The sequence below is a fragment of the Podarcis gaigeae genome (genome assembly GCF_964106915.1).
Source record: "Podarcis gaigeae genome assembly, chromosome: 7".
NCBI lineage: Eukaryota > Metazoa > Chordata > Lepidosauria > Squamata > Lacertidae > Podarcis > Podarcis gaigeae.
The window spans coordinates 91,265,776-91,293,272 of NC_139683.1; the positions used below are offsets into that span (position 1 = coordinate 91,265,776).

Sequence of the window (27,497 nt, forward strand, 5' to 3'; positions counted from 1 at the left end):
GGGAAAGTCTTGGGAAGCAATCAGGATACAACAGTGGGATATTCACATAAACTAAAATACTGGTGTGTTTTTTTAAAGGCATGACTGGTACCAAACAGAATCTCATGTAATTGTAACTATTATGATCAAAAACGCAAAGAAGGATGATGTAAACATACAGTTTTCAGAAAAAGAGGTAAGATATGCATAAAATTCAAACTGAAATCAAGGCACCCTTAGGTTATAAATGTAGTTCTTTTCAAAGTCATTTCTTTGAGTTCAGTGTAACTTCCAAGAGAGTGTGTGCTTATTGTAGCCCAAGATAAAATCAGCAGCTTTATGCTTGGATGGGGAAAAGTGAGGCTTTGGGAAATGTTGGTGCAGGTATTATCTAATATTTATATTCTCTGTATTGTTTTGTCGTGCTGTTCACTAAATCCTAACTTTAATTATTGGGACCCCAGGTTTGGTTAATTATATTGCAAGTATTCTTGTTTTATCATTTACATATTTTAGACAATAGAATCAAAAATTCAGTGAGTTGCTGCTTTATATTCACACATCTTGCTGGGTATGGAAATGTGTGAAGTATAAAGCAAAAGAAGAAGCTGTGTGTCTTTTGTCCATTTAATTATTTATGGCTTTTGGTAACTTTCTACAGTTAATGCAATTCTTTACCTAAAGAATGCACATCAAACTGACATAACAGGCTTTCGGAGTACCTACTTGATGACTAAGATTCTTCTGTTTATGTTCTAGCACACTTTGAATTATCTGTTGAATAATTCAATATAAATTGCTGTTTGAAATTCCTCTCTTATACTCGACACAGATTAGATGTTCCCAATGAAAGGTCTTTGCCTTCATTTCCTAGGAAATGACAGAAACACTAGGAGGCCTTTTCCTTGTGTTTACTACTGATTATGTTTTGTATTATTAACAGCTAGATGTATTCGTGAGACTTTCGTCAGAGGAAGACTACAACTTAAAGCTTCATTTTCTTCATTCCATAGTTCCAGAACAAAGTACATTCAAAGTTCTTTCAACCAAGGTAATCTTTTAAAGAACAAATTATTTTGTTAGATACTTGTCGCCAGGGTGGATTTGATTTAAATCAATAGTCAGTAATACTTGATTTAAATCATATTTTTAAGAGAAAGACTCATTCTTGCTGGTATAATCTTAATATTTACAACCAGATGAAGGTTTCATTTTTGGAATAATAACTTTTTAGAGTAGTTTTTACAGTTATATAAAAAATAGCTGATTCAGTTATACTATTAGAAATACGTAGACCGATAATTATGAAATTATTGTGAGGTTTAATAAGTTAGCTGTTTATATTTGGACAACTTTTCTGCTGTACTTTATTGCAAGGAGAAAAATAAATAATCATTTCCTTATTAACAATTTAAACTATTTAACTAAAACAATAACGTTATAGCATATGTATCCATGTTTGTTAACTGATGTGGTTAGAGACTTTCTTGTTTGGATGATGTCAGGCGAGCCCTGGGAAGAAGGGCCTGGAACTAGTGTGAACTCTTTATTAGTTGACTGGCAAGCACTTCAAGGTCTCGCCAAGTTACTATTTCCACCACCCCCTTTGGGATTTGTTTCTACGTTCAGGTGCCTATTCTGTACAGTTAAGTGTTAGTGCAGTTGTTGGAACCCAGTGGGATTGGGAAGAGGTTGCCAGCCCTGAAGTGCCTTCCGCACTTGCCTCAAGTCTGAATTGCACAGATATGCAACTGACTTACACAATTATTATACAAAGATTCCAAGACTTGTGGAGTATTCTGCTTACAAGGTTGCACTTCCATCTTTACTGCTTCACACTTAACGTATTTTTCGCCCCATAAGACACACCGCCCTATAGGACGCACCTAGTTTTTTTTTTGCGGGGGGGAAATAAAGAAAAAAAATTATTTCCCCCCCAGGCACGGGGCTGGCGCGGGGGAAGCCCGAGCTTCCCCCGACCCCAGCCCCCAGAAGAGCCTGCTATGTGCAAAGCCCAGGCGCGCTGAGGCTTCCTAATGCAGGCAGCTTACTTTGTGAAATAATATCTGACTATACTAGCTTGAGTTCTATGGCTGTGCAAAAGTGAGAAGTAAGACCAACAACCCCTAGCTCCTAGCAGGAAGAATCCTATTCAGGGCTCCATCCCATCAGCTTTCCTGCAGGATACTATGAAAGGAAACTTAGCTGTGCAGTTGATCCATCAGTTGAATTGCTGCCCATTGGATTTCTGTGCCACTGAAACAATTGTGCTGCCAGTGACAGAGCTGGATTAAGGAACTCTCACAAACTGCAAACGGGGAATGCAACTCTATCCAGAACTGGTTGAACACCAGCTCTCATACACTAGGAATGATGTTACTTGTGCAACCTGTGTCTTGTTGGAGTTGAGCTTCAGTTTTCTGGTCTTCATGGTACTGCATTACTCCCCCCCCCCCCCCCGCTTGCCCCCCATAAGGCAGAGAGCTTTAAACTGTTTTTGAGCCGGGTCTGCTTGGGTTACCTGGTGCAAAAGGAGGTTTTAAGTGCTCTGTTTGTTTGATAGGCAAGGCCTGCTTGGCTCGGAGAGTGATGGGGATGCTGTCACCCGCTAGATGTTGGGTGGCTCCAAGGGTTTCAGTATACAGTACACAGTTTTCATTTATGCATAAGATGTGGGATTACCATGCGCTCATGTGCATGTGGGAGGGGGAAGAGAAGAATAGGATTCATTTACAACGCAGTAGGAGCTCTGCTGTTCTTTGATAAAGGGTTTGGCGAACACCCTGGTCTGCTTACTGTGATTGTTGTTTGGGGTAGAAATGTGAAGACTTGGCATAGCACAGGTCATGGAAAAAATATACAAGATGTACTTTAAATACATGGTGCATTACCAATGAATGCAGCTAATTCAGTTTGCACCAAGATGTCTCACAAATAGCATATTTGTGGTGTAGTGGTGTAGAGAGCCAGTGTGGTGTAGTGGTTAAGAGCGGTGGACTCGTAATCTGGGGAACCAGGTCACCGCTCCTCCACATGCAGCTGCTGGGTGACCTTGGGCTAGTCACACTTCTTTGAAGTCTTTCAGCCCCACTCACCTCACAGAGTGTTTGTTGTGGGGGAGGAAGGGAAAGGAGAATGTTAGCTGCTTTGAGACTCCTGAAGGGGAGTGATAAAGCAGGATATCAAATCCAAACTCCTCCTCCTCCTCCTCTTCTTCTTCTTCTTCTATTTTGCATACATTCATACACTAATATAGCATAGCTAAATTTGCCAAATGCAGCTGTGTTAGATCATGTTTGTCAATTCACTGAATTTGGTTTTGAAGTTCTGGAAATTTGCTGACAGATCTTTAAAACTCAAAGTTATTGGTTTCTTCTGGAACCTCAGTAGTTATGTGAAATTGTCACTTTCACTAGAGGGTGCTAAAATATTGTTGCAGGCTCATTGGGTTCAGTTTTTAATAGTGGCTTGGGGGGGAGGGAAGCAATGAATAAATACCTTGGCTTGGCTTAGTACTTCATTTTAAACCATTAACTTTCCACCATTATTATTGTTCATAGTTTATACTCTAATGCATATTTCAAGAGTATTCTAATCTAAGAATAGGAATTCAATACCTCTTTTACTTCTAAAAGTGTTGCAAACACATTTAAAAAGGAATGAATGGAGCCTTAAATAAGCACTGGCAGTTTAGGAAGGTTCAAACTGCTATTTCAGGTGTTTTGACTTAAGACTTAAAGAGCAGTGCTAACCATGGCTACTTAGAAGTAAATCTTTTTGAATTCAGTGGGGCTTACTCCCAGGTAAGTGGGATTAGGCTTGCACCCTAAACAGTTGCGTAACCTTTTTTTTAATTTCTCAGCAGCTTTTAGTATTGTTGACCATGGTATCTGGATAGGTTGTCTTGAGTGGGATGTTGGGAAGCCCTTCTTTGTGGTGGTTTTGCTCCTTAGACTGTGAGCTCCAGAAGGTGGTGCTGGGGGATTATTGCTCTGGCAGCAGTTAATGCCTTTTGGTTCTGCAAGGGGCAGTTTTATCCCGGGGTGCGCTTTCCCAACTATTGATGGATTTCTCTCTCTCTCTCTCTCTCTCTCTCTCTCTCTCTCTCTCTCTCTCTCTCTGGTGTCATAAAGATATAAAAATTACTCTCTTTGGTCTGCTTAAATTAGTATATTAAACAATGTAAGGTAAGTTAGCACTATTTAGTTGACATACCTTAAAATATTGAAAAGTATGAAATATAGATAATTTTCAAGTAAAATTTTACATCTGTTTAACAGTAAGGGCAACTTTTGAGGGTGAAATCCTGTGACGGGGGGGTTGGGTGTCCCCTGGACTGTGGGGTGTTGCTGATCCGTGTTTCGGCTTACGGTAGATCTGTCCTTAAAATTGTGTTTTCCTGTTGTAGCTGTCGACAGCCCTGCTGTTCTCACCACTCCAGCAGTAGCAACAAAAGGGATTATGTGTGGATTCACTGAATCCAAAGTTTGATCAGAGTGACTATAAATATTAAATAAATAAATCAGATATCACACTGCAGCCAAGTTAGGTTTCCTTAATCATAGTTTGTTGGAATTGAGCTGGTAGCAGCACACCATAGTAGTGAGATGCAGACACACACAACCTCACTTCCTTAATTTTTCTCTTAGATGACTTCCACCCCCATTGGGACTAAAACTGTGGAAAACACTAGCCTTAGTCTTACTTGGAAGCTAGAACAGGTGTGTACTTGATAGTTTGGAATCCCCTGGTTTAGGATTAGGGTCAAACAGAAACTAAAATAAATATGTAACGAGGAGAACTAGATAAAATCTATTTGTATAGTAATATACATGTTTTTGTATTGTGAATTTGTGTTGTGAGACACCCTGAGGTCTGTGGGTATAGGGTGGTATACAGTGGTTGTTGTTATTAATGTACATACATAGACCGTATTTTTCGTCCCATAGGACGCTCCGTCCCATAGGACACAACTACTTTTTGGGGGGAAAATAAAGGGGAAAAAATTTCCTTTATTCCCCCCCCCAAACCAGGTCGGGGAATAGTGGGATGGCGGCACTGCGCCTCCCCGCTGTCCCCCAAGCTTGTGGGGCTGGCCGATGTCTGCCCAGCGTGAGGGGCGCTCTGCTTCAGGGCGCGTTGGGCGGCAGGCTGCTATCCGCAGCATGGGGAGCCCTGCGGATGTCTGCCCGGCGCCAGGGGCGCTCTGCTTCAGGGTGCCCCACGCGCCGGGCTGCAGGCTGCAGACACCTGTGCAAAGCACGGGGCGTCCTCCGGAGGGCACCCCGTGTTCCGCGCTGCGGGCTGCTGCCCGCAAGCCTTGCGCTCCGGGGGCAGTTCCCCCCGGTGCGCAAGGCTTGCCGACACCTGCGCGAAGCACGGGGCATCCTCCGAAGGGCGCTCCACGCTGCCGCCCGCAAGCCTTGCGCGCCCTGGGGAAGTACCCCCGGGCGCGCAAGGCTTGCGGACACCTGCGCGAAGCACGGGGGAACTCCCGCCGGGCGTGCAAGGCTTGCGGATAGCTTCTTGGAGCCTGGAGAGCGAGAGGTGCCGGTGTGCACCGACGCCTCTCGCTCTCCAGGCTTCAGCGAAAGCCTGCATTCGCCCCATAGGACGCACACACATTTCCCCTTCATTTTAGGAGGGGAAAAAGTGCGTCCTATAGGGCGAAAAATGCGGTACTTATTTTCCCCTAAGAAATAGCATTTTTGTAAAAGTAGAAGCCTATTTTAAATTATTTCTGTTTAGTTCAATGTTTAAAGTAGGAGTTTTGATTCATGACAGGATATTCAAACAGCTTGCTATAAGATGACTCTAGGGTGAGCATTTACAAAGGTGCCGTTGTTCTTAGGGCTACAGGGATCCCTGGGTTATCCTGGGTTTGAATAGAGCTGAGATTACTCTGCCAAAATTACTCTGCCAAAATGAGTAAGTTTATGCATAAAATTGAACAAGCTGGACTTCAAGTCATATGGCAGACTGCTAACACTGATCTTGGAAGTAAATTATATGTTTGTAATTGTAAAATGAGTGCTGTGATATTTAGTGTGAAAATTAAAATACGCTTGTAACAGGTGTGGGTAGAGATCATGATGATATCTCTTCTTTGGCTGATTATGAAACTGCATAATATAAAATTATCCCAAAACAAGAGGGATGAAACCAATATTCTGTATAACTTTAGAATGTATAGTATGTTTAAAAGTCCATGCCTCTCTGCTGAATCATAGTCTGTCCCATTTGTTTTAAATGATACGCAGGGTTTTGTTTTGTTTTTACATGTGCATAATCATTACCGTATTTTTCGCTCTATAACACGCACCTGACCATAACACGCACATTGTTTTTAGAGGAGGAAAACAAGGGAAAAAACATTCTGAATGAAACAGTGGATGTATCATTTTTGGGCTTCATGCTGTGGCCACAGACATGTGATCTGATGGTGAATTTGGGATGACCCAATGCAAAGATCCTGAGAATCCCTGTGGATCCATGCTCTGTAACCACGTTTTTGCACCATTGCAGCCCCAGGCAACAGTGGGTGCGTGATTTTTTTGGTGCAGGCTGTAGCCATGGACATGCTATGTGATCTGATGTTGAATTTGGGGTGACCCAATGCAAAGATCCTGAGAATCCCTGTGGATCTATGCTTTTTAACCACGTTTTTGCACCATTGCAGCCCCATGCAACAGTGGGTGCGTGGTTTTGGGGGGGCAGGCTGTAGCCATGGACATGCTATGTGATCTGATGGTGAATTTGGGGTGACCCAATGCAAGGATCCTGAGAATCCCTGTGGATCCATGCTTTTTAACCACATTTTTGCACCATTGCAGCCCCAGGCAACAGTGGGTGCGTGATTTTTTGGTGCAGGCTGTAGCCATGGACATGCTATGTGATCTGATGGTGAATTTGGGGTGACCCACTGCAAAGATCCTGAGAATCCCTGTGGATCTATGCTTTTGAACCACGTTTTTGCACCATTGCAGCCCCATGCAACAGTGGGTGCGTGATTTTGGGGGGGCAGGCTGTAGCCATGGACATGCTATGTGATCTGATGGTGAATTTGGGGTGACCCAATGCAAGGATCCTGAGAATCCCTGTGGATCCATGCTTTTTAACCACGTTTTTGCACCATTGCAGCCCCAGGCAACAGTGGGTGCGTGATTTTTTTGGTGCAGGCTGTAGCCATGGACATGCTATGTGATCTGATGGTGAATTTGGGGTGACCCAATGCAAAGATCCTGAGGATCCATGTGGATCCATGCTTTTTAACCACATTTTTGCACCATTGCAGCCCCAGGCAACAGTGGGTGCGTGATTTTGGGGGGGCAGGCTGTAGCCATGGACATGCTATGTGATCTGATGGTTAATTTGGGGTGACCCAATGCAAAGATCCTGAGGATCTATGCTTTGTAACCACATTTTAAGTGGGGAGGGAAGGAAAAACACAGAAGGGACAAGGAGCAGGAGAGGGGTGTGCAGAGAAGCAGCTGGCTAAGAATGCAGGAGAGGGGTAGGGAGGAAAGGAAGGCAAAAGTTTTCCCCCACCCAAGCCAGCCAGCCATCTCTCTCTCTCTCTCTCTCTCTCTCTCTCTCTCTCTCTCTCTCCCTCGCTCCCTCCCCCCCCTCTCTCTCCCTTCCCCCCTCTCTCTCCCTCTCCCCCAGCAGCACCGGAGCTTGCCTGGAGGGGAGGGGCTTTCCCTGCTCTTTGTTCCGTTTCAGCAAACACAGCAAGGAAACAGAGAAGGGTGGGCAGTAAGACCCTGAGGCAGAATGCAGGAAAGCAGCCGCTTCCTCTTTTCAAGTTTCACTTCTCTGTGCAGCGTGCAGCCCCGCGATTTGATTTTTGCTTGATTTTTCGGCTCCAGGGACCACACATTCGCTCTATAACACGCACAGACATTTCCCCTTCCTTTTTAGGAGAAAAAATCTGCGTGTTATAGAGCGAAATTTACGGTATTTAATTGTGTTGCTTGATTTGTCAAGTGTGCCTTTTTTTAGTCAGTCAAAATATGTTTAATCAGTGGAGATTAGTCCATAATTTCTACAAGTAAAATTTCAAGCACATTTTATAAAGTTTACCCAAAAATCTCAAAGTCACATTCTTTCATGTCCTCCACATACTCATTTCTTTCCTTCGGCTTAGAGAGACTCCTGGGGATTTTCCTGCCAACCAGCTGCCTGTACCACTCAACCAAACCTAATCCAAAAGTACTGTTGTCGCCAGGAGGTCCCTCCCAGACAGAAAAACCATGTGATAAATTATATTTCACTAAAATGGCAGACTTCTTTACCTTAGTGTTGCAGATTCTCCCTCCATCCTGTTTGTAGGTCTGCTGGTATTGTAGACCTTTCAGAATCCTACAACTGTTCTGAGCATGTTCAGAGTGCTTCCTTGCAAGCCACACTAACTTAGAGCTTGTAGCATGTTCTAAGCAGCTTTGTCTTTTTTTCTTTTGCTTATTATTTATTTTGTGACCTTGCTAGAAAGAGGGTGTGTTAGGGGCCACAGTCTGAGTCCCTTTCTAGAATGTTTTTTTTAAAAATTAATTAAATCATTTTGCATTTGTTTAGGAGGAGAAATTGCCAGTGGCTTGTGTGTGAGTTGCAGCAGCTTTCGTTGCCTGCCTTGCGCAGGTGGGTTGGGCCAACAAACATGTGCTAGAGATTAAGAGAGTTGTTAGTGTCTCCTTGCTCTGGCTTCCCATGGGATTCATAAAGACAGGTGCGCTGGTAGTGAGTGATTGACTTGAGCACAAAGGAGAGAGTTGAGATTGAGGGACAAGGGTCCAGAGCACAAGTAGTCGCCTTGACTGATCCAAGCAGCTTGTTTACATCCTCAAGCCTTATTAACTGAAATTCATCCAATATAATGGGACTAGACTGTGCTCTGGACCCCCCTTGAGATTCATCTACTATAACAGCCAAGTCAAGATCCTGGTGTATGCAAGCAATTCTATCCTTAAAATGCTTTGCAAACAACTCATAGCTACCGTTGGTTTCAGCACTTCCTTTGTGCCAGACTGCAGGAGGTCCTGCACTCCCTGGAAGAGCTCTGCTGGACGACCTACTGAGGCTGCAATGGAGGCAGCCAAGTAGGCCGCCTTTCCTGCCTTCACTGCCACTAGATGGGCTCTATGGTGAGCCCTCACCAGTAGTTGGTTGATAGAGCTTAATTTCTAAGTAAGAGGTAAGTAAGCCAGTCTTCTGAAAAGGATACTTGGAAGCTCTTTCCCTGTCCATAAATGTGAAGAAAATGATTTATTTATAGCAAGGAGACAGTGTCACTGGCACATGTGGCATATGATACATTTTTCTAAATGAGTTCTGTACATGTCCTGTTGTGAAGAGAACTACAAGGTAAAAAACTACAGTCCCACCAAGTCCAAATGTCACCAGTTGCCACTGTTCTTAGCAGACTGAGAAAGTGATTCAGCCATAAGTATAAAAGTAATGCTCAAGCACACTTCCTAGGATTTGTTTTTCAAAACCTTATTTTCACACATCATCCTAATTACTATGGCTCTTCCCAGGCAACAGCTGCTTCTTTTTTTGTTGCTCATTGTTCTGCAGAGCTATAGAAAGGTACAGGCTGAATTCAAAGAGCACAGCTTCAAGTGAACAAACACATACCAGGATTTGTGGCTTATTTTGCCCAAGCAGACCACAATCTGTAGTCTAGGTTTGTTTTTCGGCTTACTGATAATTGTTTAGAGCAAAACAAGCCACAGTTCCTGGTTCAGCTGTAACATACAGCTAGGGCTTGTGGTTGGTTTTTGGATGCGGGGGGCAAAGTGGCTCTCATCAGCACATCCACAATAAACCATTTACTATGATAAGCAAATTGAGCTAGTTTTTTAAAAAAATACACCAGAAAAAAACTACAGGCCTCATTTAGTGCATTAAAATTTGGGTTTTTGTTGTGTGTTCTGTAGATTGAAATAAAAATGAAGAAACCAGAAGCTGTACGATGGGAGAAATTGGAAGGCCATGGCTCTCCTAAACTAAAACAATTTGCGCCTGGTTAGTATGTTCATGTTCAGTTCTACAAATTGTACTTTTACCTACACACTATTGCACTCTTTTGTTTGAGACAATCACTTATTGGATTATAGGTCTGTTCTTGGTTGCCATCATTATCCATTATTAAACAACAAACTCAAAGATCACTTGTTGTAATGTAGCAGAGAGAAGAGAATCAATCTACTTTGGTCAGGATGCAAACTTTTTTTCTATTTATTATTTTATTTTAGTTATCAGATTTTTAGTGTTCCTTTCACCATTGGTCCCAAAGTGGTTTCCAGCCATAAAGAATAAAACTAGATACAATTTAAGATCCAAACAATGTAACCTTAAATGGACAGGACAGGCAAAACGGGTCCTCCTGGGAGAACTGGCTGGTCTTTGTTCAATATTTTATTAATTTTCAATTACAAAAATCCAATAAATGCCATATTTTATCAATACCAAATAGCAATATCAATTCAAATACAAATCAATTACATAGCCAATTATAAAATTTGTGTGGCTTCCGACATGCTGTACTTCAAGGTCTACTGATTCTCTTTAATTCTGCCTCCAGACTATTGCTCAAACCATATACAATCCACTCTTGATAAAATCCCTTATACCACAGCTACAATAATTGGCGTCAGTTCCTATTAACACATATAGTAATTTGTAAATTTGCAAGTTCTCCTTTCTTCTTCCTGTGTGAGGTTTTAATTTTCATCAATTGTTCCTTTATTTATCAAATATTATGTCCATATTAGTTATTCCTGATCTCCTTTGTGCCTTACGGCTCTGTTGACTCAGAGTTATTCTGGAGGGATCTCTCTCTTTTGTTCTCAACTCTTCTGATTGTTTCTGTAAAATGGCCGCCGAACTAGCTGCAGAGTTCTGGAGGTTATCTGAGGCAAGTTCTTAAACTTGTTTTTTAAATAGGCTCGACACCGAGCCAACTTTTGACACTCCTTTTTAATATACTTTAACTCCTCCAGAGTAGTTAAATAGTTCTAATAGTTCTTTTAGCTTGTTGTTTCAAAAAGAAGCCCTCCTTGTTATCTTAATGTCCGGAGGGTTTACTCCTCACGCTGCCGCTCCCCTCAAGTCTGTTCGATAATAAGGAAAACGGGTGACAGCTAATTTATTACCAACCCCGTGTTATGCTCTGAACTATAAGCTATCAAATTACAAACAGCTATCCCAAGTCTTGCCTCAATTTGGACTTTAGTCTACAGTTGGGTGGAGTCTCTGACTTCCTAAGAGACTTCCTAAGAGACAAGTTTTTGAAATAGGAAGAATAACCCCTGACTGGCAACAAGATTTACAAATGGTACTTACTAGAAAGAAACGTAGGGACCTGGGGATAGTGACAAGTCCATTGTTCCAGGAGTGCCTTGAGAAACAGAGTAAAATCACGCAATACTTTTCACATACAAGGGACAACGAGAATGGAAATGGAAATGAGCAAAAGATGGCTGAGATGATTGAGTTGAAGCAGGATGAGGCCCTTCTCTTTTCCTCTGCTGCTCAAGATCACTCAACCTTCCCTAGAGGAATACAGGACTCGGAGAATAACAACCAAAATAGAAATACAATGAGCCTGGCCCATGAAATAGTCCTGGCTGAGATATTATCTTCAGAGTTACAGGAAGAAACCCGAAACTCCCAGAAAACCCAGACTTCATCTATGGGCTCCCAGACGGAAAACAATGACTGCTATCCTCAGGACTGGCTGCTCTCTATAAATCTGGATCTGGCAGCTATGAAAAAATATTTAACAATAACAAACGGGTTGCTCCTGACACTAGTGGAAAATTATTCCCTCCAAGCTAAAGGCTCAGAATTTCATGGTGCTGATCCACCAACCATCCCTCAAGAGCCAGAACATATAAAGCAACCAGCAACCAGCAAGTGCACACAAGGATCATCAGCGGAAAATCATTTACAAGGAAAGGACATAGGGTTGTATGTCTCTGCCCCCAAAACTGAATCTTCTACTCAAGTAAATCAAAAGAAGCGAGGTATCAGCAAGAGATCCCATAAGAAGAAAGCTGAAACTAAAAAGAAAAGTAAGAACATAAAAACTGCAAGGAAATCTGTCATAAACCGACGTGCATGTAAAGTATGTTGGAGAAGACTATATAAGCTGATTCCAACAAAATCAAAAACAAACTCTAATAAACCTGCTACACATGGCAGCAGAGAGAATAACAGTGTGGATCCAGAAAAAAAGATCCAGCTGAAGTCTTTGAAAGAAACACCATTGCTGCCTAACAAAACAAGTGAGGAAACGAAATCACTACTCGGGTGCTCTATGCTGAAACCTCAAGGATCCACAAATATTAAAGAAGACTCACCCCATACCATTGATTATGGCAGATCTCAAGATGAGCCAGTAGCAGGGCAAGATCTGTCCCAGGATAAAGGATGGAAACTGATACTGGCAGATAGGAAGTTGGCTTTTCTAAACTACCCGAAGCCAAAGGGCTTCCTTACACAGAAAGAACGCTCGGTGCATTTTGTGAATACTTTAGATGATATGCTGCCAGGGAAAATAAGATTAAATGACATTACCTCAGTAGATTTCATATTCTATAATGGATACTCCCTGCGAGTGATTGCCTCCTTCAAAGATCAAAACTTGGCCAAATATATATATAGATCAAGACACTTGCTGTTAAAGAAAAGGATAACGGTAACAAGATATTTTGAAAACAGCACATGTTTGAATTTGCTTCCTGATGATATCACGACAGCTGAGATAAGATTCACTTGTAAATCAAAGGAGGAGAGAGGACACTCAAAAGACAAACTGGAACATATTGAGCAAGGGCCCTTGAAACTAAGACAGGAGATGAGACTGCCTAATGAGGGGACTGATAACTTCTATCCAGAAGAAAAGGCATTAATAAATCAGTTTGGATTGTTGCCTTTCCTTGCCCAATCTGAGATCTTGGGAAGATTGGAGACCCTTAGAAATAAGCTAACAGAGATGAATGTTCAGGAAAAAGCAAGAGAGAAAGATCCGGCAACGGACCAATTAAAGAAAGAGAACCTCTCTGAAAAAGCCAAGATAGACCCCATGAAGGACTACTCCTATAATACCTCTGCAACTGCAGAGATAAACCTGTTAACAACAGATCTAACACAGTGCGCAAGGGACAGTAATAAACTACCATCTAAGAAGGAAACCATCCCTATGGCAACCATGAAAGACTACTTTTATAATACCTCTGCAGTTGCAGAGATAAACCTGATAGCAACAGATCTAACACAGTGCGTAAGGGACAGTAACAAATTACCATCTAAGAAGGAAACCATCCCTATGACAACCACAACGCGCTCTTGGACCAGCATGAGATACCTGGATGAGGACGAACTTGGTACTAGACAAATAGAACACCTCAAGGTAGATTCGCCAAAAAAAGGAGTACTGATCACTAATGTTAGCACGTTGCACCCTTCAATCGATTCCATTGAGTACTTGGGCGATAATACATCTATGGACATTGCCAAAATGAACGAAACTCAATCAATAGACAAAAAGATAGGCCCTAAAAATCTTTTAAAGGCAAATTGACTAAGATCAACTTTTGGCAAGACAACGTGCAACCTTACCTTGCTAACTTGGAATATTGCAGGTTGGCAAAAGAGGGCTTCTGACTAATCCTTTACTAAATATATTCAGAGACATGACATTGTGTTTCTCCAGGAGACCTGGAGCACAAGCGAAGTGGAGTTAAATGGCTTCTCTGCGTTCTCCCTCCCAGGTCTTTTAAGTACTAGAGGGGGGCGAGTTAAAGGTGGGTTAGTTACTTTAATCTCAACAAGGCTAAGGGCCATATTTAAAAAACTAGACCCATTAGACCATCTGGCCACAGCTGTGCAGGTACAGTGGAGAACCCACAGCTTGCTGCTGATTAACGTATACCTACCCCCACAAAGAGAGAAAAGACTGATAAGAAATACCTGGGCTCAGTTAGAACAGTATCTTGACAAACTATCAAATCAATTTCCTGATGCCTCTGTAGTGGTGGCTGGCGACCTAAATGCCAGAACTGGACAATCTGATGAGGCTTTGTATGCCCATTTCCATGAAACAGCCCCCATTATAGAGGAAGCCCACTCAATACCAGCTAGAATCTCAAAGGATAAAGGCTGTAATTATGCTGGCTTATGCCTATTACACTTGGTCAATAAGTTGGACTTGGTTATACTGAATGGCCGTACTGAGGGGGAGAAGGTCGGAGAATTCACATTTATATCTAACAATGGCGCCTCCACAATTGATTATATAATCGTGTCGTATGATCTTCAAAACAAAGTTCTGGAATGCAAAGTGGAGGAGCGCTTAGACAGTGACCATCTGCCATTAAGTGCACTTGTAGTTGCGGGAAAGGATTTATCCTGCGCTGAGAAAATCGAATATTCGAGCCCTACAGCTTTGGAGCTCAGATATTCTCGTATTAGATGGACAGATGAACTGCATAAGGAAATTTCAAGTAGGCTATGCTCAAAGGAATTCCTCACTAAGAGAGATAACCTTATAACTTCCTCAAGCCATGAATTAAAAATAAATTTATTTCAGGAGTTAATTTCACTCCTTCAAGATTCCCTGAAGGAAAAAAGGAACAGGTCAAATAGGCAATCCTCAGTATATAAAAACTCCAAACCCTGGTTTGATCAAGAATGCCAGGACATGAAGCTAAACTTACTGAAAAAATACAAGAATTATAGATCTGCCAATTTACCCCAACTCCCCAAGGTCTGGTTTGAAGATAAACGAAATTATAAAATCCTGATTAAAAACAAAAAACTCCTGGCACAGAAAAGAGAATGGAAATGCCTAATAGATGCATCCAGAGAGAGAGACTCGGCCACCTTCTGGAGAATGGTAGCGAATGGAGTGCGATCTACCTCCTCAGAAGTGGAGTATACTATACCTGCAGGGACTTGGGAGGCATTTTTCCAATCATTATATTCAGCTCTGCCTTTGACACAGCCACTAACACAGTGTGCGGCAGGTGATGAGTGGCCTCCGATGTCGGTTGCGGAGGTCAGGAGGCTTATTCAGGCACTCAAATACAGAAAAGCCCCGGGAGCAGATAATATCTCCCCTGAGCTTCTCAAAGCCAATATTGACTGGTGGGCCCCAGTCCTTGCCACCCTATTCACCAGCATAGATCAAACAGCAATAATACCAGAGGACTGGGGATTGGCAATCATCGTTCCCATATTCAAGAAAGGCTGTAAACTTGATCCAGCCAATTACAGACCAATCAGTCTCTTAAGCATTATTAGCAAACTTTACGCAACTCACTTACGTGAAAAGTTTGCGGACTGGCTGGAATGGGAGCACATCCTTAAGGAAGCCCAGGCTGGTTTCAGGGCACATAGATCAACTTTAGACCAAGGACTGGTATTGCAACATCTAGTGGAGAAATACACCTCAAAGAAAGGAGGCTCCCTCTATGTAGCCTTTATAGATTTCAAATCAGCTTTCGATTTGATACCCCGGCACAGACTTTGGGAAAAATTAAGTGCCACAAACATCGACAGACGTCTTTTGCTTCTTATCCGTAGACTACATGAAAACACTCGGATCCGTGTTAGATGTGACCGCTATGGGAACCTATCAAAGGAAATCCAAAGTTTCCATGGTGTCAAGCAAGGCTGTGTTCTTGCCCCTATTCTATTTAATTTCTACATAAACTCCTTAGTCAGAAAGATGGAGGATGCAAGTACTCATCCCCCAAACCTAAATAATATACCAATCCCAGTCCTTTTGTACGCAGATGATGCGGCACTTATTTCCTTCTCTTGTGTGGGTCTAAGAAAACTTTTACGAGCTCTTACAGAGTATTGCGAAGCTGAACACCTAATAATAAATTACACTAAATCAAAAATTATGGTGTTCTCCAAGAGAAAACTCCGACACAAATGGAAAATTAATAACCAACCTATTGAGCAAGTAACATCCTTTAGATATCTTGGAATAATCTTTGATGAGAAGGGATCCTGGTGCCATCAGATTAAGAATTCCATGGCAAATGCGCAAAGATCTTCCAGAGCTATCATAAGATTCTTCTATAGAAAAGGAGGTCAATATGTTCCTGCTGCCTCCCAGGTCTTTGTCGCAAAAATACTTCCACAACTGATGTATGGCACCCAGATATTTAACTGTCAAAAACTCAAGTCCCTGGAATCTGTACAAACTAAAGTTTACCGCTCCCTACTAGGGTTACCTACCTGTGTTTCCAACACAGCCATTAGGCTGGAGGTAGGTCAACTCCCTATCAATGCCAGGATATGGATCCTGAAGATTCACTTCTGGCTAAAACTCATATTTTTCCCAGTGGGAGTGGCTCCATTGACTCTATTAGACCCGTTCCAGTCTAAATGGAGATTGTTGCTCTATGAAAAATTGAAGGGCCTGGGGCTTTCCCCACAAGAACTTATAGCCTCAGGTTTTGAAAAGGCTAAAAGGATGGTGAGCCAGCGAATAGGAGATGTAGAGCTTCAGGACCATATGAGCAAGACAGATAAATATCCAGCCATCCAAGATTATGGAAAAGGGTTCAATCTAACACCATATTTGCTGGATTTACAAATCGCAAAATACAGGCGGGCGTTTACCCTTACCAGATTTGATGTACTGCCATCTGCCTTACTAAAGGGCAGATACGTGGGCAAACCCTATGCTGAACGAGTCTGCCCATGTGGTCTGAAAGAGGTGGAAACGGTTTCACATGTGTTGCTACACTGCGACCTCTACGGGGATATCAGGTCACTGTTTATTTCCCCTATCGTTCAGAAATTTCCAGGTCGATCTGAATCTCAGCGGCTGAAAATCCTACTAGGAGATAAAAACCCAGAAGTAACACTGAAAGTGGCCAAATTTTCTGCGGCTGCGATCAAGCGGAGGGCTTTAGCTGTAAAAAAGTAAAAGACCTGACCCCTGGACAAGCCCCCTCATTTTTTTAAGTCTATACATATATTGTACTGCGTGTGTGCGTGTGTGCGTGTGTGCATATGTGTATTGCTTTTATGTATAATTTTACAATTTTTAATTGACACCATTACTCCCCTTGTAAACTATCGTTGTTTTTTCTGGTCTATGACCGTAATAAATTAATTCATTCATTCATTCAATATTTTATTAATTTTCAATTACAAAAATCCAATAAATGCCATATTTTATCAATACCAAATAGCAATATCAATTCAAATACAAATCAATTACATAGCCAATTATAAAATTTGTGTGGCTTCCGACATGCTGTACTTCAAGGTCTACTGATTCTCTTTAATTCTGCCTCCAGACTATTGCTCAAACCATATACAATCCACTCTTGATAAAATCCCTTATACCACAGCTACAATAATTGGCGTCAGTTCCTATTAACACATATAGTAATTTGTAAATTTGCAAGTTCTCCTTTCTTCTTCCTGTGTGAGGTTTTAATTTTCATCAATTGTTCCTTTATTTATCAAATATTATGTCCATATTAGTTATTCCTGATCTCCTTTGTGCCTTACGGCTCTGTTGACTCAGAGTTATTCTGGAGGGATCTCTCTCTTTTGTTCTCAACTCTTCTGATTGTTTCTGTAAAATTCCATACTTCCGATTTCAAGCAGGGAGTTGCCTAATGTCCTGCCAGAGCCCCGGCAAGCCTCCAAGTTCTCCCCTCCACATCCAAACGAAGCAATTAATTATAAGTACTTATAGAAGAATGATCTGGTGTCCCACTAGAACCCCAGGAAGTCTTCAAAGTCCAGTCCCTCCTCCCCTCAATCAGGGGGCAAGTAAAAAATTAACTCCGCAGAGGCTCCAAGCCCTTTTTATAATTATTTCAAAATTTAATATTTTCCTCACACAGTCCCGTTTGTCATTATATTCCATATCTATACTCCCATTTTCTTTCCGCTTCACTTGCTGTGAAGAACAAAAAAAAGGCATTCTTGGGGGGAAGGGTGTTTGCCGAGTCATTTATGTAACAAAGGATTTATAATGAAGTGATTGGCTTCCCTCCCCAACACATACTGTCTTTTAGCTCGATTGAAGTCATCTTTCCAATTCAAATCTGTATGACCTTGTAGCTATTTCGATTCGGCTGTCCTTAATCTTGTCCCATCATTGCTAGCACGCATCTGTGCATTCATCCTAATTAATCTCTTAATGAACAGAAGAATCACTGCTCTTAATGGTAGCATTGGAGGGTTACTGAGAGCCAAAGTATTTTTGTACTCAGTGTCTCCCTGCTTCCCACATCCATGTCTGAGCGAAAGTCAGGTACCTAGACGATCTGCGAGTGAAGCTCTTTCCCCCAGACCCTGGGGGGAGCTTACAAAGATAATTGCCCTCTATCATCTTTGTTTATTGCTTCGCCAATGATCTCCTGTGGTTGTGGGAGCTGCGCGATTAAGGAAACCAGAAGCTGAGAACTGGCTGGTCTTGACTAGATGATAAAAGGCCAGTAACAAACAGCATTGCTACCCACATCCTTAGGAGGGAAGAATTCCCAAGTCAGGGCACAGTCACTGAGACAATCCTGTCCAGCATTGCAAGCAATACTTGCCACTGGCCCTGTGACCAACCACCCTCTCCACAAGTGGATCTAAAGGCTTGTACTGGCTGAAACAGGAAGACTCACCACCAAGTGTCCAGGTTGTTGTTGCTGTTGTTTAGTCGTGTCCAAACTCTAGCAGTAACATTCTGTACTAGTTGCAGTTTCCTGACCATCTTCAAGGGTAGCCCCATGTAGGTGTCTTGAATTGATTCCTGGCTTGTAAGCTTCTTCTCTTTCCTCTTTCCTCTCTTGAGAAGAGAAGAGCTTGAGATAGTTTTTGCTTGATGTGTCATAATTGATGTTTAACTTGTAAAAGCAGTTTTTAAAATTTGATTTTCAAAATGATAAACATACAACAAAAAACAATTCAAAATCCAAATATCGAGATTACTCTGAATCTCATGACTTCCCCCCATCCCTTCCCTGGGTCCTAATGATAATATTTATAACTGCATATCAATATTATCCAAATTTTTATCCTTCTAAATTATCCATACTTTCTGTTACTTTACAAGTGTGGTTAAAATCCTGCTAATGTTTTAATGTTGCAGTGGTCTCTTAAATAAATTATAAACTTTTCCTATTCTTTTTTAAATTTCTTATCTTCTTGGTTTCTGAGCTTCCCAGTTAATTTTTTCATTTCGGCATAGTCCATCAACTTGGTTTGCCATTCTTCTCTGGTCAGGGTTGTCTCTTCCTTCCATCTCTGGGCTAATAGTATCTGTGTGGCTGTTGTTGCATACATAAACATTATTTTCTGGTCCTTTGGTATCTCGGTACCTATAATTCCTAATAGGAGAGCTTCTGGTTTTTTAACAAAAGTTATTTTAAACATTTTTTCCATTTCATTATATAGCATCTCCCATAAATTTTTCGTTACTTTACACGTCCACAACATATGATAAAAGGTACCTTCTTTTTCTTTACATTTCCAGCAAGTAATTGTGCTTGTTCTGTACATTTTTGCTAACTTAACAGGAGTCAAATACCACCGGTACATCATTTTTATGTAATTTTCTTTCAGTGAACAACATGTCATGAATTTCAAATCTGTTTTCCATAGCCTCTACCAGGCTATATTATTTTCTAAAACATCTTTTTGAAATCTTGATAACTCATAACTAAAACCTTTCTTTTTATCTGTCTTTAAAATATCATTTAATTGATACTGTAACCAGTCTGTTACCAGTTCTCTTATCTGGTGATGGTGTTTCCTGCTTGGCAGGGGGTTGGACTCGATGGCCCTTGTGGTCTCTTCCAACTCTAAGATTCTATGATCTCTTCAGAGTCTTTTAATTTTACCTGTTTTTCTACTTTGGTTAACAGCTCTATATATGTTAAATTTTCTTTAAAGATATTGCTTCTAATAGGGAGAGCCACCACAGTGTTTTTTGTTCTAATGTCTTTATATTTCTCCTATACCCTAAAAATGGATTTTCTTATTATGTGATTCTTTCATACCATAAGTATGCATGCCATGCAAATCTGTTATCATGGCCTTCTAAATCTAAAATGTCTCCATTTTTCAAAATTATCTATTCCCAGATCCAGCAAATGCAGGATGCCTCATAATATAATTTCGTCATTTTTTATGTGAATGATTCTTTTAGTTATTGGAAAGGTGGGAAGGTTCCTCTTAAGGAAGATTACAACATTTGGGGTTTTTGGTTTAGAGAAAAGGAAAGTAAGAGGAGGCATGCTAAGCATATTTAAAATATGCATGGCATGGAGAAAGTGGGTGGGGGGAGCTTTTTCACCCTCATAACACGGCAACCTGTGGGCATCCAATGAAACTGAATGTTGGAAAAACCAGGACAAGCAAAAGAAAAGACTTGTTCACACACCACATAGTTAAACTGTGGAATTTGCTTCCACAAGCAGGTAGTCATGGCCACCAACTTGGAAGGCTTCAAAAGTGAATTAGGCAAATTCACAGAGGCTAAGGCTGTCAATGGCTGTCAGCTGTGATGGCCAAGTTTTACCTCCACTGTTGGTAGGCAGTATGTCTCTGGATACCAGCTTCTTGGAATTAAAGGTGAGGAGAGCGATGTTGCACTCAAGGCCTGTTTTCAGGCTTCCCATGAGCCCCTGGTTAGCCTCTGTGAGAACAGGATTCTGCCCTCGATGGGTCTGATCCACAAGGCTGCTTTTATGTTCATGGGGTGGGGAGAGAAGGAGCACAGGTAGAGAATGAAAAAGTAGAACAGAACTTTTCACTGGCTTTTGTGTGTAGAGTGACATTTGTAAGTGAACTGAGTGCTTGGTAGAGCCCAGCGTGAATCTGCTGTGGAACAAAAGCTGCCCTCTTTTGTTCCCTCTTCTGCATTATGTAGCCCATTGTTGGAAGACTGGGAAGGTGTGGATTAAAGGATTGATTGTGTTTGTGGTGTGGGAGAGAGGCCAAACAGATATATATTATTGGGGGGGTGCGAGAAAGAGAACCCCAATTGATATATGTATGTAGGAGAAAGGTGTGTGGTTTCAGCCCCACTCATCATGGGCATGTAGTTCCTGAGAAGAGAACTCAGAAGGACCCATAGCCTTTGAATTAGAAAAGATTGCCTGCCCCTGCTCTGGCTTTTGTGGTCCTGTTTGAGTAAGGAACGTGGAGGGAAATACATGCTTCAGCAAACTCAGTTATTTGGAGCTGTTGCCTTCTTTTCAGTCTGTACATGCTAAAGTCCACCACTGTTCATCTGTGATAAGCTGTGATATATTGTTGGGATCAATCTGTTCTCTCCATTTTCAAGTTTCAGATGCAACACACCTTTATCCTTCATCTTCTCATTATACAAGGAATTGGGACAAATTAGTAGTTGAGATCAAAGAAGAAGAGAAGAATGAAAAGTTGGAGGGGGATGCAGCTTTAAATAAACTGTTCCAGCAGATATACTCTGATGGCACAGATGAAGTGAAACGTGCCATGAACAAATCTTTTGTAAGTTAACATGAGATTTTCTGAGTTGTGTTTAATTTATTATGACTGCAAATGTAACATCAATACCCTTTGACAAGGAAGCCTGCCATAGAATTGTAGAGTTGGAAGGGACCCTACCAAGGATCGCATGGTCCAACCTCCTCTGATGCAGATATGGCTGTTTCTGAGAGTTGGAGAACCATGAAATAATAGGAAATTATTTTGCAGGTGGAAGGGTGCATTGAACTTCTTAGTTCAGTGCTTAGTGACTGGGCCACTGTGTCTCCTTCTCGCCTGCAGAACTCAATCTACTTGATTCTTGGATTATTCCTTTTTTAAAATAATCGACAAATGTGTGTTTTCCTGTTTCAGATGGAGTCTGGTGGGACAGTTTTGAGCACAAACTGGTCTGATGTGGGTAAAAGGAAAGTAGACGTCAATCCTCCAGATGACATGGAATGGAAAAAATTCTAACTTTTTCATGTGCCGCTTTGTGCTGCCCATATTTGTGTATTTACCATTGTGTGTGGACACAGCATCCTTGAAGCTGAAGCACTGAATGTTCATTTGAAGATTATTCCTGTCATCTTACCTTGATATGCTCTAGGAATACCTTTCTCTGCAGGTCTTAGAGGAATCGAAGTCTCTTACTGCTTCTGTCCTTGAAGGGTTTTTTTTGGGAGATAATACGAACCTATCATTCGTACATTTTCTGCTGGATTGCTCAGTTATGTATTTGGAGAGTTAGCAAGACTTTTAATGGGCCACCTAGGATTATTGCCTTATTAATACACAAAAATTCTTTAAATAATTTATTCGCTTTGGTGATTTTGGGGGTAAATACACTTTTCACCTACAGTGTTAAGATTGTTTGCTGTTTAACTGCATACAAATAAAACTGTAAATATATAACTTTTCCAAAAATATCTTAGGCTCATTCTTTGTCAAACTAAAACAGTTGCAGAAAGCAAATTTGCATTTTTTGAGTTATGTAGCCTGTGGATAGGCCTCCTCTGTGCTAAAATTAGGATCTTAGTACAGTGGTACCTCAGTTTAAGAACAGTCCGGTTTACGAACTCTGCAAAACCGGAAGTGGTGTCCTGGTTTGTGAACTTTACCTTGGTCTAAGAATGGAAGCCAAATGGTGGAAGGGTGGCAGGAGGCCTCATCAGGGAAAGCGCGTCTCGGTTTAAGAACGGGTTCAGTTTAAGAACAGACTTCCGGAATGGATTAAGTTTGTAAACTGAGGTACCACTGTACCTCATTCGATTTACAATAAAAGTAACAGACATTGCTCTATAGGCATTATACATAGTGTATTTTTATAATATAATAGAAATAAACAGAATAAGCACGTAACGAGGCTAACCACCGTATCATAACCACCATATATGATAACTATCCCGCAAGCCCACACTGCTGTCCTTCTCCCATGCAATCACATGGAACGGCGTTGAGTTTCACCTTCCTTCCATCTTATTACTGTGGGTGAACCAGGGTTCATCTCTTATAATAAAAGTGGGTCAGTTTCACAACAAGCCAAGTTCAGACTATGAGTTATGTTTGATAGGGGAACGGACTCCCTCGGGAGGTGGTGGACTCTCCTTCCTTGGAGGTTTGTAAGCAGAGGCTGCATGGCCATCTGTCTTGGATGCTTTAGCTGAAATTCCTGCATTGCAGAGGGTTGGACTAGATGACCCTTGGGGCCCCTCCAAACTTTACAAAGCTTTATGAAGCTGATTTGTTACACTAACCAGAGTTTGTTATATCCCATAGCTCAATAATAAGCCAAGGTTCAATGAAAGCAAAACTAAACACTTGCTTTAACGGTCTGCCTCATGGAAATCCTTTGAAGCAAGAGGATGTTCAGAAGTAGATTGTACAGGGTCCAGGGTGGGGGCAGGATAGAAAAATGGACAGTGAGTGTGTTGAAGCCCTTGGGGACAAATGGCACATTGCATCTTAGGCTCTGGTATCATTCCCTTTCCCAAGATCAAACTTCAGCCCCAAAGTTCTGTTAATTTCCTAGACTGGGAAAGTGAATTGAGAGTCCTGTCCCCCCACTGCTGCCCTCGGACTATGTACAGTTTTGTTTTGTCCCTTTGTTACCTCTGGTCAAACAGGTTTGGCAGTGTTTTGAAACAGAACACACATCTCCAGAACCTGTTTACCGCTTCCTCTTGGTTCATGTGGGAACCAATGACACTGCAAGCAATAGCCTCCAGAAGATCAAAAGAGACTACGAGGCTCTGGGCAGGAAATTGAAGCAATTAAATGCACAAATTGTCATCTCCTCTGTCCTCCCAGTTGAACGACGTGGCCCAGGGAGAGAGGGAAAAATAGTGGAAGTGAACAGCTGGCTTCGCAAATGGTGTAAATAGGAACAGTTTGGATTCTTAGATCACGGACTGCAGTTTCTTGAAGATGGACTTCTGGCAAGCAATGGGCTGCACCTCACAACGGTTGGGAGGAATGTTTTTGCCAAAAATCTCAGAAACCTCATCAGGAGGGCTTTAAACTGACTAATATGGGGGAGGGAGACAGTGCTCCTGAAGGTAGGAGTCTATCAATTGATGAAGATGATCATCCAAATGTCATAGACCAAATGGAGCAAACAGCACGCAGACCTAGTGGTGGGAGGAAAAAATCCTTAAATAAGAGACACGGGGGAATGATTAATGGACTTCAATGTCTGTACACTAATGCGCAAAGCATGGGAAATAAACAAGATGAGCTTGAGCTCTTGGTACAGCAAACTAAATATGACATAATAGGCATCACTGAAACCTGGTGGGATAAGTCCCACGATTGGAATGTAATAATGAAGGGATACAATCTATTTCAGAGAAACAGACCAGACAAGAAAGGAGGAGTGGCGTTATATGTAGCGATGTGTATACCTGTGAAGAGATCCAAGATTTAGAACCTCAAAGCCAAAGTGAGAGAGCATTTGGGTCAAAATTAAGGGAGAGAAGAATTAACAGTGACCTCATTCTGGGAGTTTACTATAGATCCCCAAGCCAAATGGAGGACATATATGATGCCTTCCTGGAACAGATGGCCAAGCATGCAAAAGGAAGGGAGATATTGGGATGGGGGACTTCAATTACCTGGATATTTGTTGGATGTCAAACTCGGCCAAGAGCATAAGGTCAAACAGATTCCTCACTGGCCTTGCAGACAACTTCATTGTCCAGAAAGTGGGAGAAGCAACAAGAGGAACAGCCATTTTAGATCTGGTCCTAACCAATGTTGATGACCTGGTTAGTGGGGTAGAAGTGGAAGGATCATTGGGCGCGAGTGATCATGCTCTTCTGAAGTTTACTATACAGCGGAAAGGAGCAGCCAAGCATACTAGGACTCAATTTCTTGACTTTAAGAAAGCCGACTTCATAAAACTTAGGGAAGTGCTGGATGAGATCCCATGGACAGTAATACTAAAAGGAAAGGGAGTTCATGATGGCTGGGAGTTTGTTAAGAGAGAGATAGTAAAAGCACAACTTCAGGCAATACCAATGAGACGGAAACATGGAAGGTGCCTAAAGAAGCCAGGGTGGCTATCTAAAGAACCTTTAACTGAGTTAAGATTAAAAAAGGATGTGTACAAAAAATGGAAAAGGGGGGAAACCACCAAAGAGGAATTCAAACAAATAGCCAGCACGTGTAGACACAAAGTCAGAAAAGCTAAAGCACAGAATGAACTCAGGCTTGCTAGAGAGGTTAAAAGCAACAAAAAAGGCTTTTATGGGTATGTTCGTAGCAAAAGGAAGAACAAAAAAACAGTGGGGTCACTCAGAGGAGAAGATGGTGAAATGCAAACAGGGGACACAGAAAGGGCTGAACTCCTCAATGCCTTCTTTGCCTCAGTATTCTCCGATAAAGAAAATAATGCCCAACCTGAAGAATTTGGAGCAAATGATTCAGCAGAGGAAACACAGCCCAGAATAACTAAGGAGATAGTACAAGAATACTTGGCTAGTTTAGATGTATTCAAGTCTCCAGGGCCAGATGAACTGCATCCAAGAGTATTAAAAGAACTGGCAGATGTGATCTCAGAACCACTGGCAGTCATCTTTGAGAATTCCTGGAGAACAGGCGAAGTCCCGGCAGACTGGAGGAGGGCAAATGTTGTCCCTATTTTCAAAAAGGGGAAAAGAGAGGACCCAAAGAATTACTGCCCAGTCAGTCTGACATCAATACCAGGGAAGATTCTGGAGCAGATCATTAAGCAAACAGTCTGTGAGCACCTAGAAAGGAATGCTGTGATCACCAATAGTCAGCATGGATTTCTGAAAAATAAGTCATGTCAGACCAACCTGATCTCGTTTTTTGACAGAATTACAAGCCTGGTAGATGAAGGGAACACAGTGGATGTAGCCTACCTTGATTTCAGCAAGGCATTTGACAAGGTGCCCCATGATATTCTTGTAAAGAAGCTGGTAAAATGCAGTCTTGACTATGCTACCACTCAGTGGATTTGTAACTGGCTGACTGACCGAACCCAAAGGGTGCTCATCAATGGTTCCTCTTCATCCTGGAGAAGAGTGACTAGTGGGGTGCCACAGGGTTCTGTTTGGGCCTGGTCTTATTCAACATCTTTATCAATGACTTGGATGATGGACTCAAGCGCATCCTGATCAAATTTGCAGATGACACCAAACTGGGAGGGGTGGCTAACACCCCAGAGGACAGGATCACACTTCAAAACGACCTTGACAGATTAGAGAACTGGGCCAAAATAAACAAGATGAATTTTAACAGGGAGAAATGTAAAGTATTGCACTTGGGCAAAAAAAATGAGAGGCACAAATACAAGATGGGTAACACCTGGCTTGAGAGCAGTACATGGGGAAAGGATCTAGGAGTCTTGGTTGACCACAAACTTGACATGAGCAAACAGTGTGATGCAGCAGCTAAAAAAGCCAATGCAATTCTGGGCTGCATCAATAGGAGTATAGCATCTAGATCAAGGGAAGCAATAGTGCCACTGTATTCTGCTCTGGTCAGACCTCACCTGGAGTACTGTGTCCAGTTCTGGGCACCACAGTTTAAGAAGGACACTGACAAACTGGAACGTGTCCAGAGGAGGGCAACCAAAATGGTCAAAGGCCTGGAAACGATGCCTTATGAGGAATGGCTAAGGGAGCTGGGCATGTTTAGCCTGGAGAAGAGGAGGTTAAGGGGTGATATGATAGCCATGTTCAAATATATAAAAGGATGTCACATAGAGGAGGGAGAAAGGTTGTTTTCTGCTGCTCCAGAGAAGCGGACACGGAGCAATGGTTCCAAACTACAAGAAAGAAGATTCCACCTAAACATTAGGAAGAAACATTAGGTTTCCAATACTTTATTTGTAAAACTAATAAAATATTAACGTGAGGTTTTAACTTTACTTACATCTACATCAGCCAATGTCATTTTCTGGGATAATTTAACCTACATACAAACAGATTCACTTGCAGAGATATTCTTGCTTTTGTTTGGTTGCCCAGGACAGCCTCCTGCACTTCCCTCTTCCTTCACACCACACCCAAGATGCGAGCAACCCACCAGCTGCAGGGCATGATCAGCCGGCAAGCGGAACGGCAACCTTGGTAGTTATAAGGCCACGGGTAGTATCCCAGGAGAGGTTCACAGATCCGCTGGCAATGTGTGTAGCTCCGTCTGCACTCAATGCAGCAGACTCCTTCATGGTCTAGCCGTGGGTCAAATGTCATCCCTTCACCCCCTTCCAGCTGCTGAAATTTGAAATATAACAAGCACAGGTTTTTAGTGGTACATTTCATTAAGTATCATAAAAATAGCAAGAATTCACCATGGCCATTAATTCACAGATTCAGTTGCTCTTAAATTGGATTTCAAAGAGGTTGTAGCTGACCTCCAGATTCTAGACTGATCTTTAGAAGTTTAATACTTGTTTTCAGGCACTCAGCCTTATTTGGTTGTACACTTTTAAGTGGGGAATGCAAATGGGAAAGAAGTCCTATTACAGCAGCAGGTGCTGGGAAAGTCAGTGTGACTTCTTA

At 41.9% G+C, this 27,497-nt stretch overlaps 2 protein-coding genes and 1 long non-coding RNA gene across 3 annotated transcripts in view; 2 read left to right on the top strand and 1 right to left on the bottom strand.

The window, feature by feature from the left end:
• Positions 1-22,395, top strand: part of SUGT1 (SGT1 homolog, MIS12 kinetochore complex assembly cochaperone) — a 48,309-nt gene extending 25,914 nt beyond the window's left edge. The window contains exons 9-13 of the mRNA XM_083748677.1: positions 79-175; positions 923-1,030; positions 9,915-10,002; positions 21,305-21,492; positions 21,844-22,395. Of these exons, the coding sequence (XP_083604803.1) occupies positions 79-175; positions 923-1,030; positions 9,915-10,002; positions 21,305-21,492; positions 21,844-21,945 (583 nt within the window). The 3' untranslated portion in view covers positions 21,946-22,395. The remainder of the gene's footprint in view (positions 1-78; positions 176-922; positions 1,031-9,914; positions 10,003-21,304; positions 21,493-21,843) is intronic.
• LOC310848990 lies at positions 19,830-21,240 on the top strand. Its single transcript, XR_014566711.1, has 2 exons — positions 19,830-20,492; positions 20,531-21,240. It is a non-coding gene; the product is annotated as an uncharacterized lncRNA (long non-coding RNA).
• A 4,407-nt stretch (positions 22,396-26,802) lies between the features above and the next one.
• The window catches only part of CNMD (chondromodulin), a 29,289-nt gene continuing 28,594 nt past the window's right edge, over positions 26,803-27,497 (bottom strand). Inside the window, exon 7 of the mRNA XM_083748669.1 lies at positions 26,803-27,209. Within this exon, the coding sequence (XP_083604795.1) occupies positions 26,991-27,209 (219 nt within the window). The 3' untranslated portion in view covers positions 26,803-26,990. The remainder of the gene's footprint in view (positions 27,210-27,497) is intronic.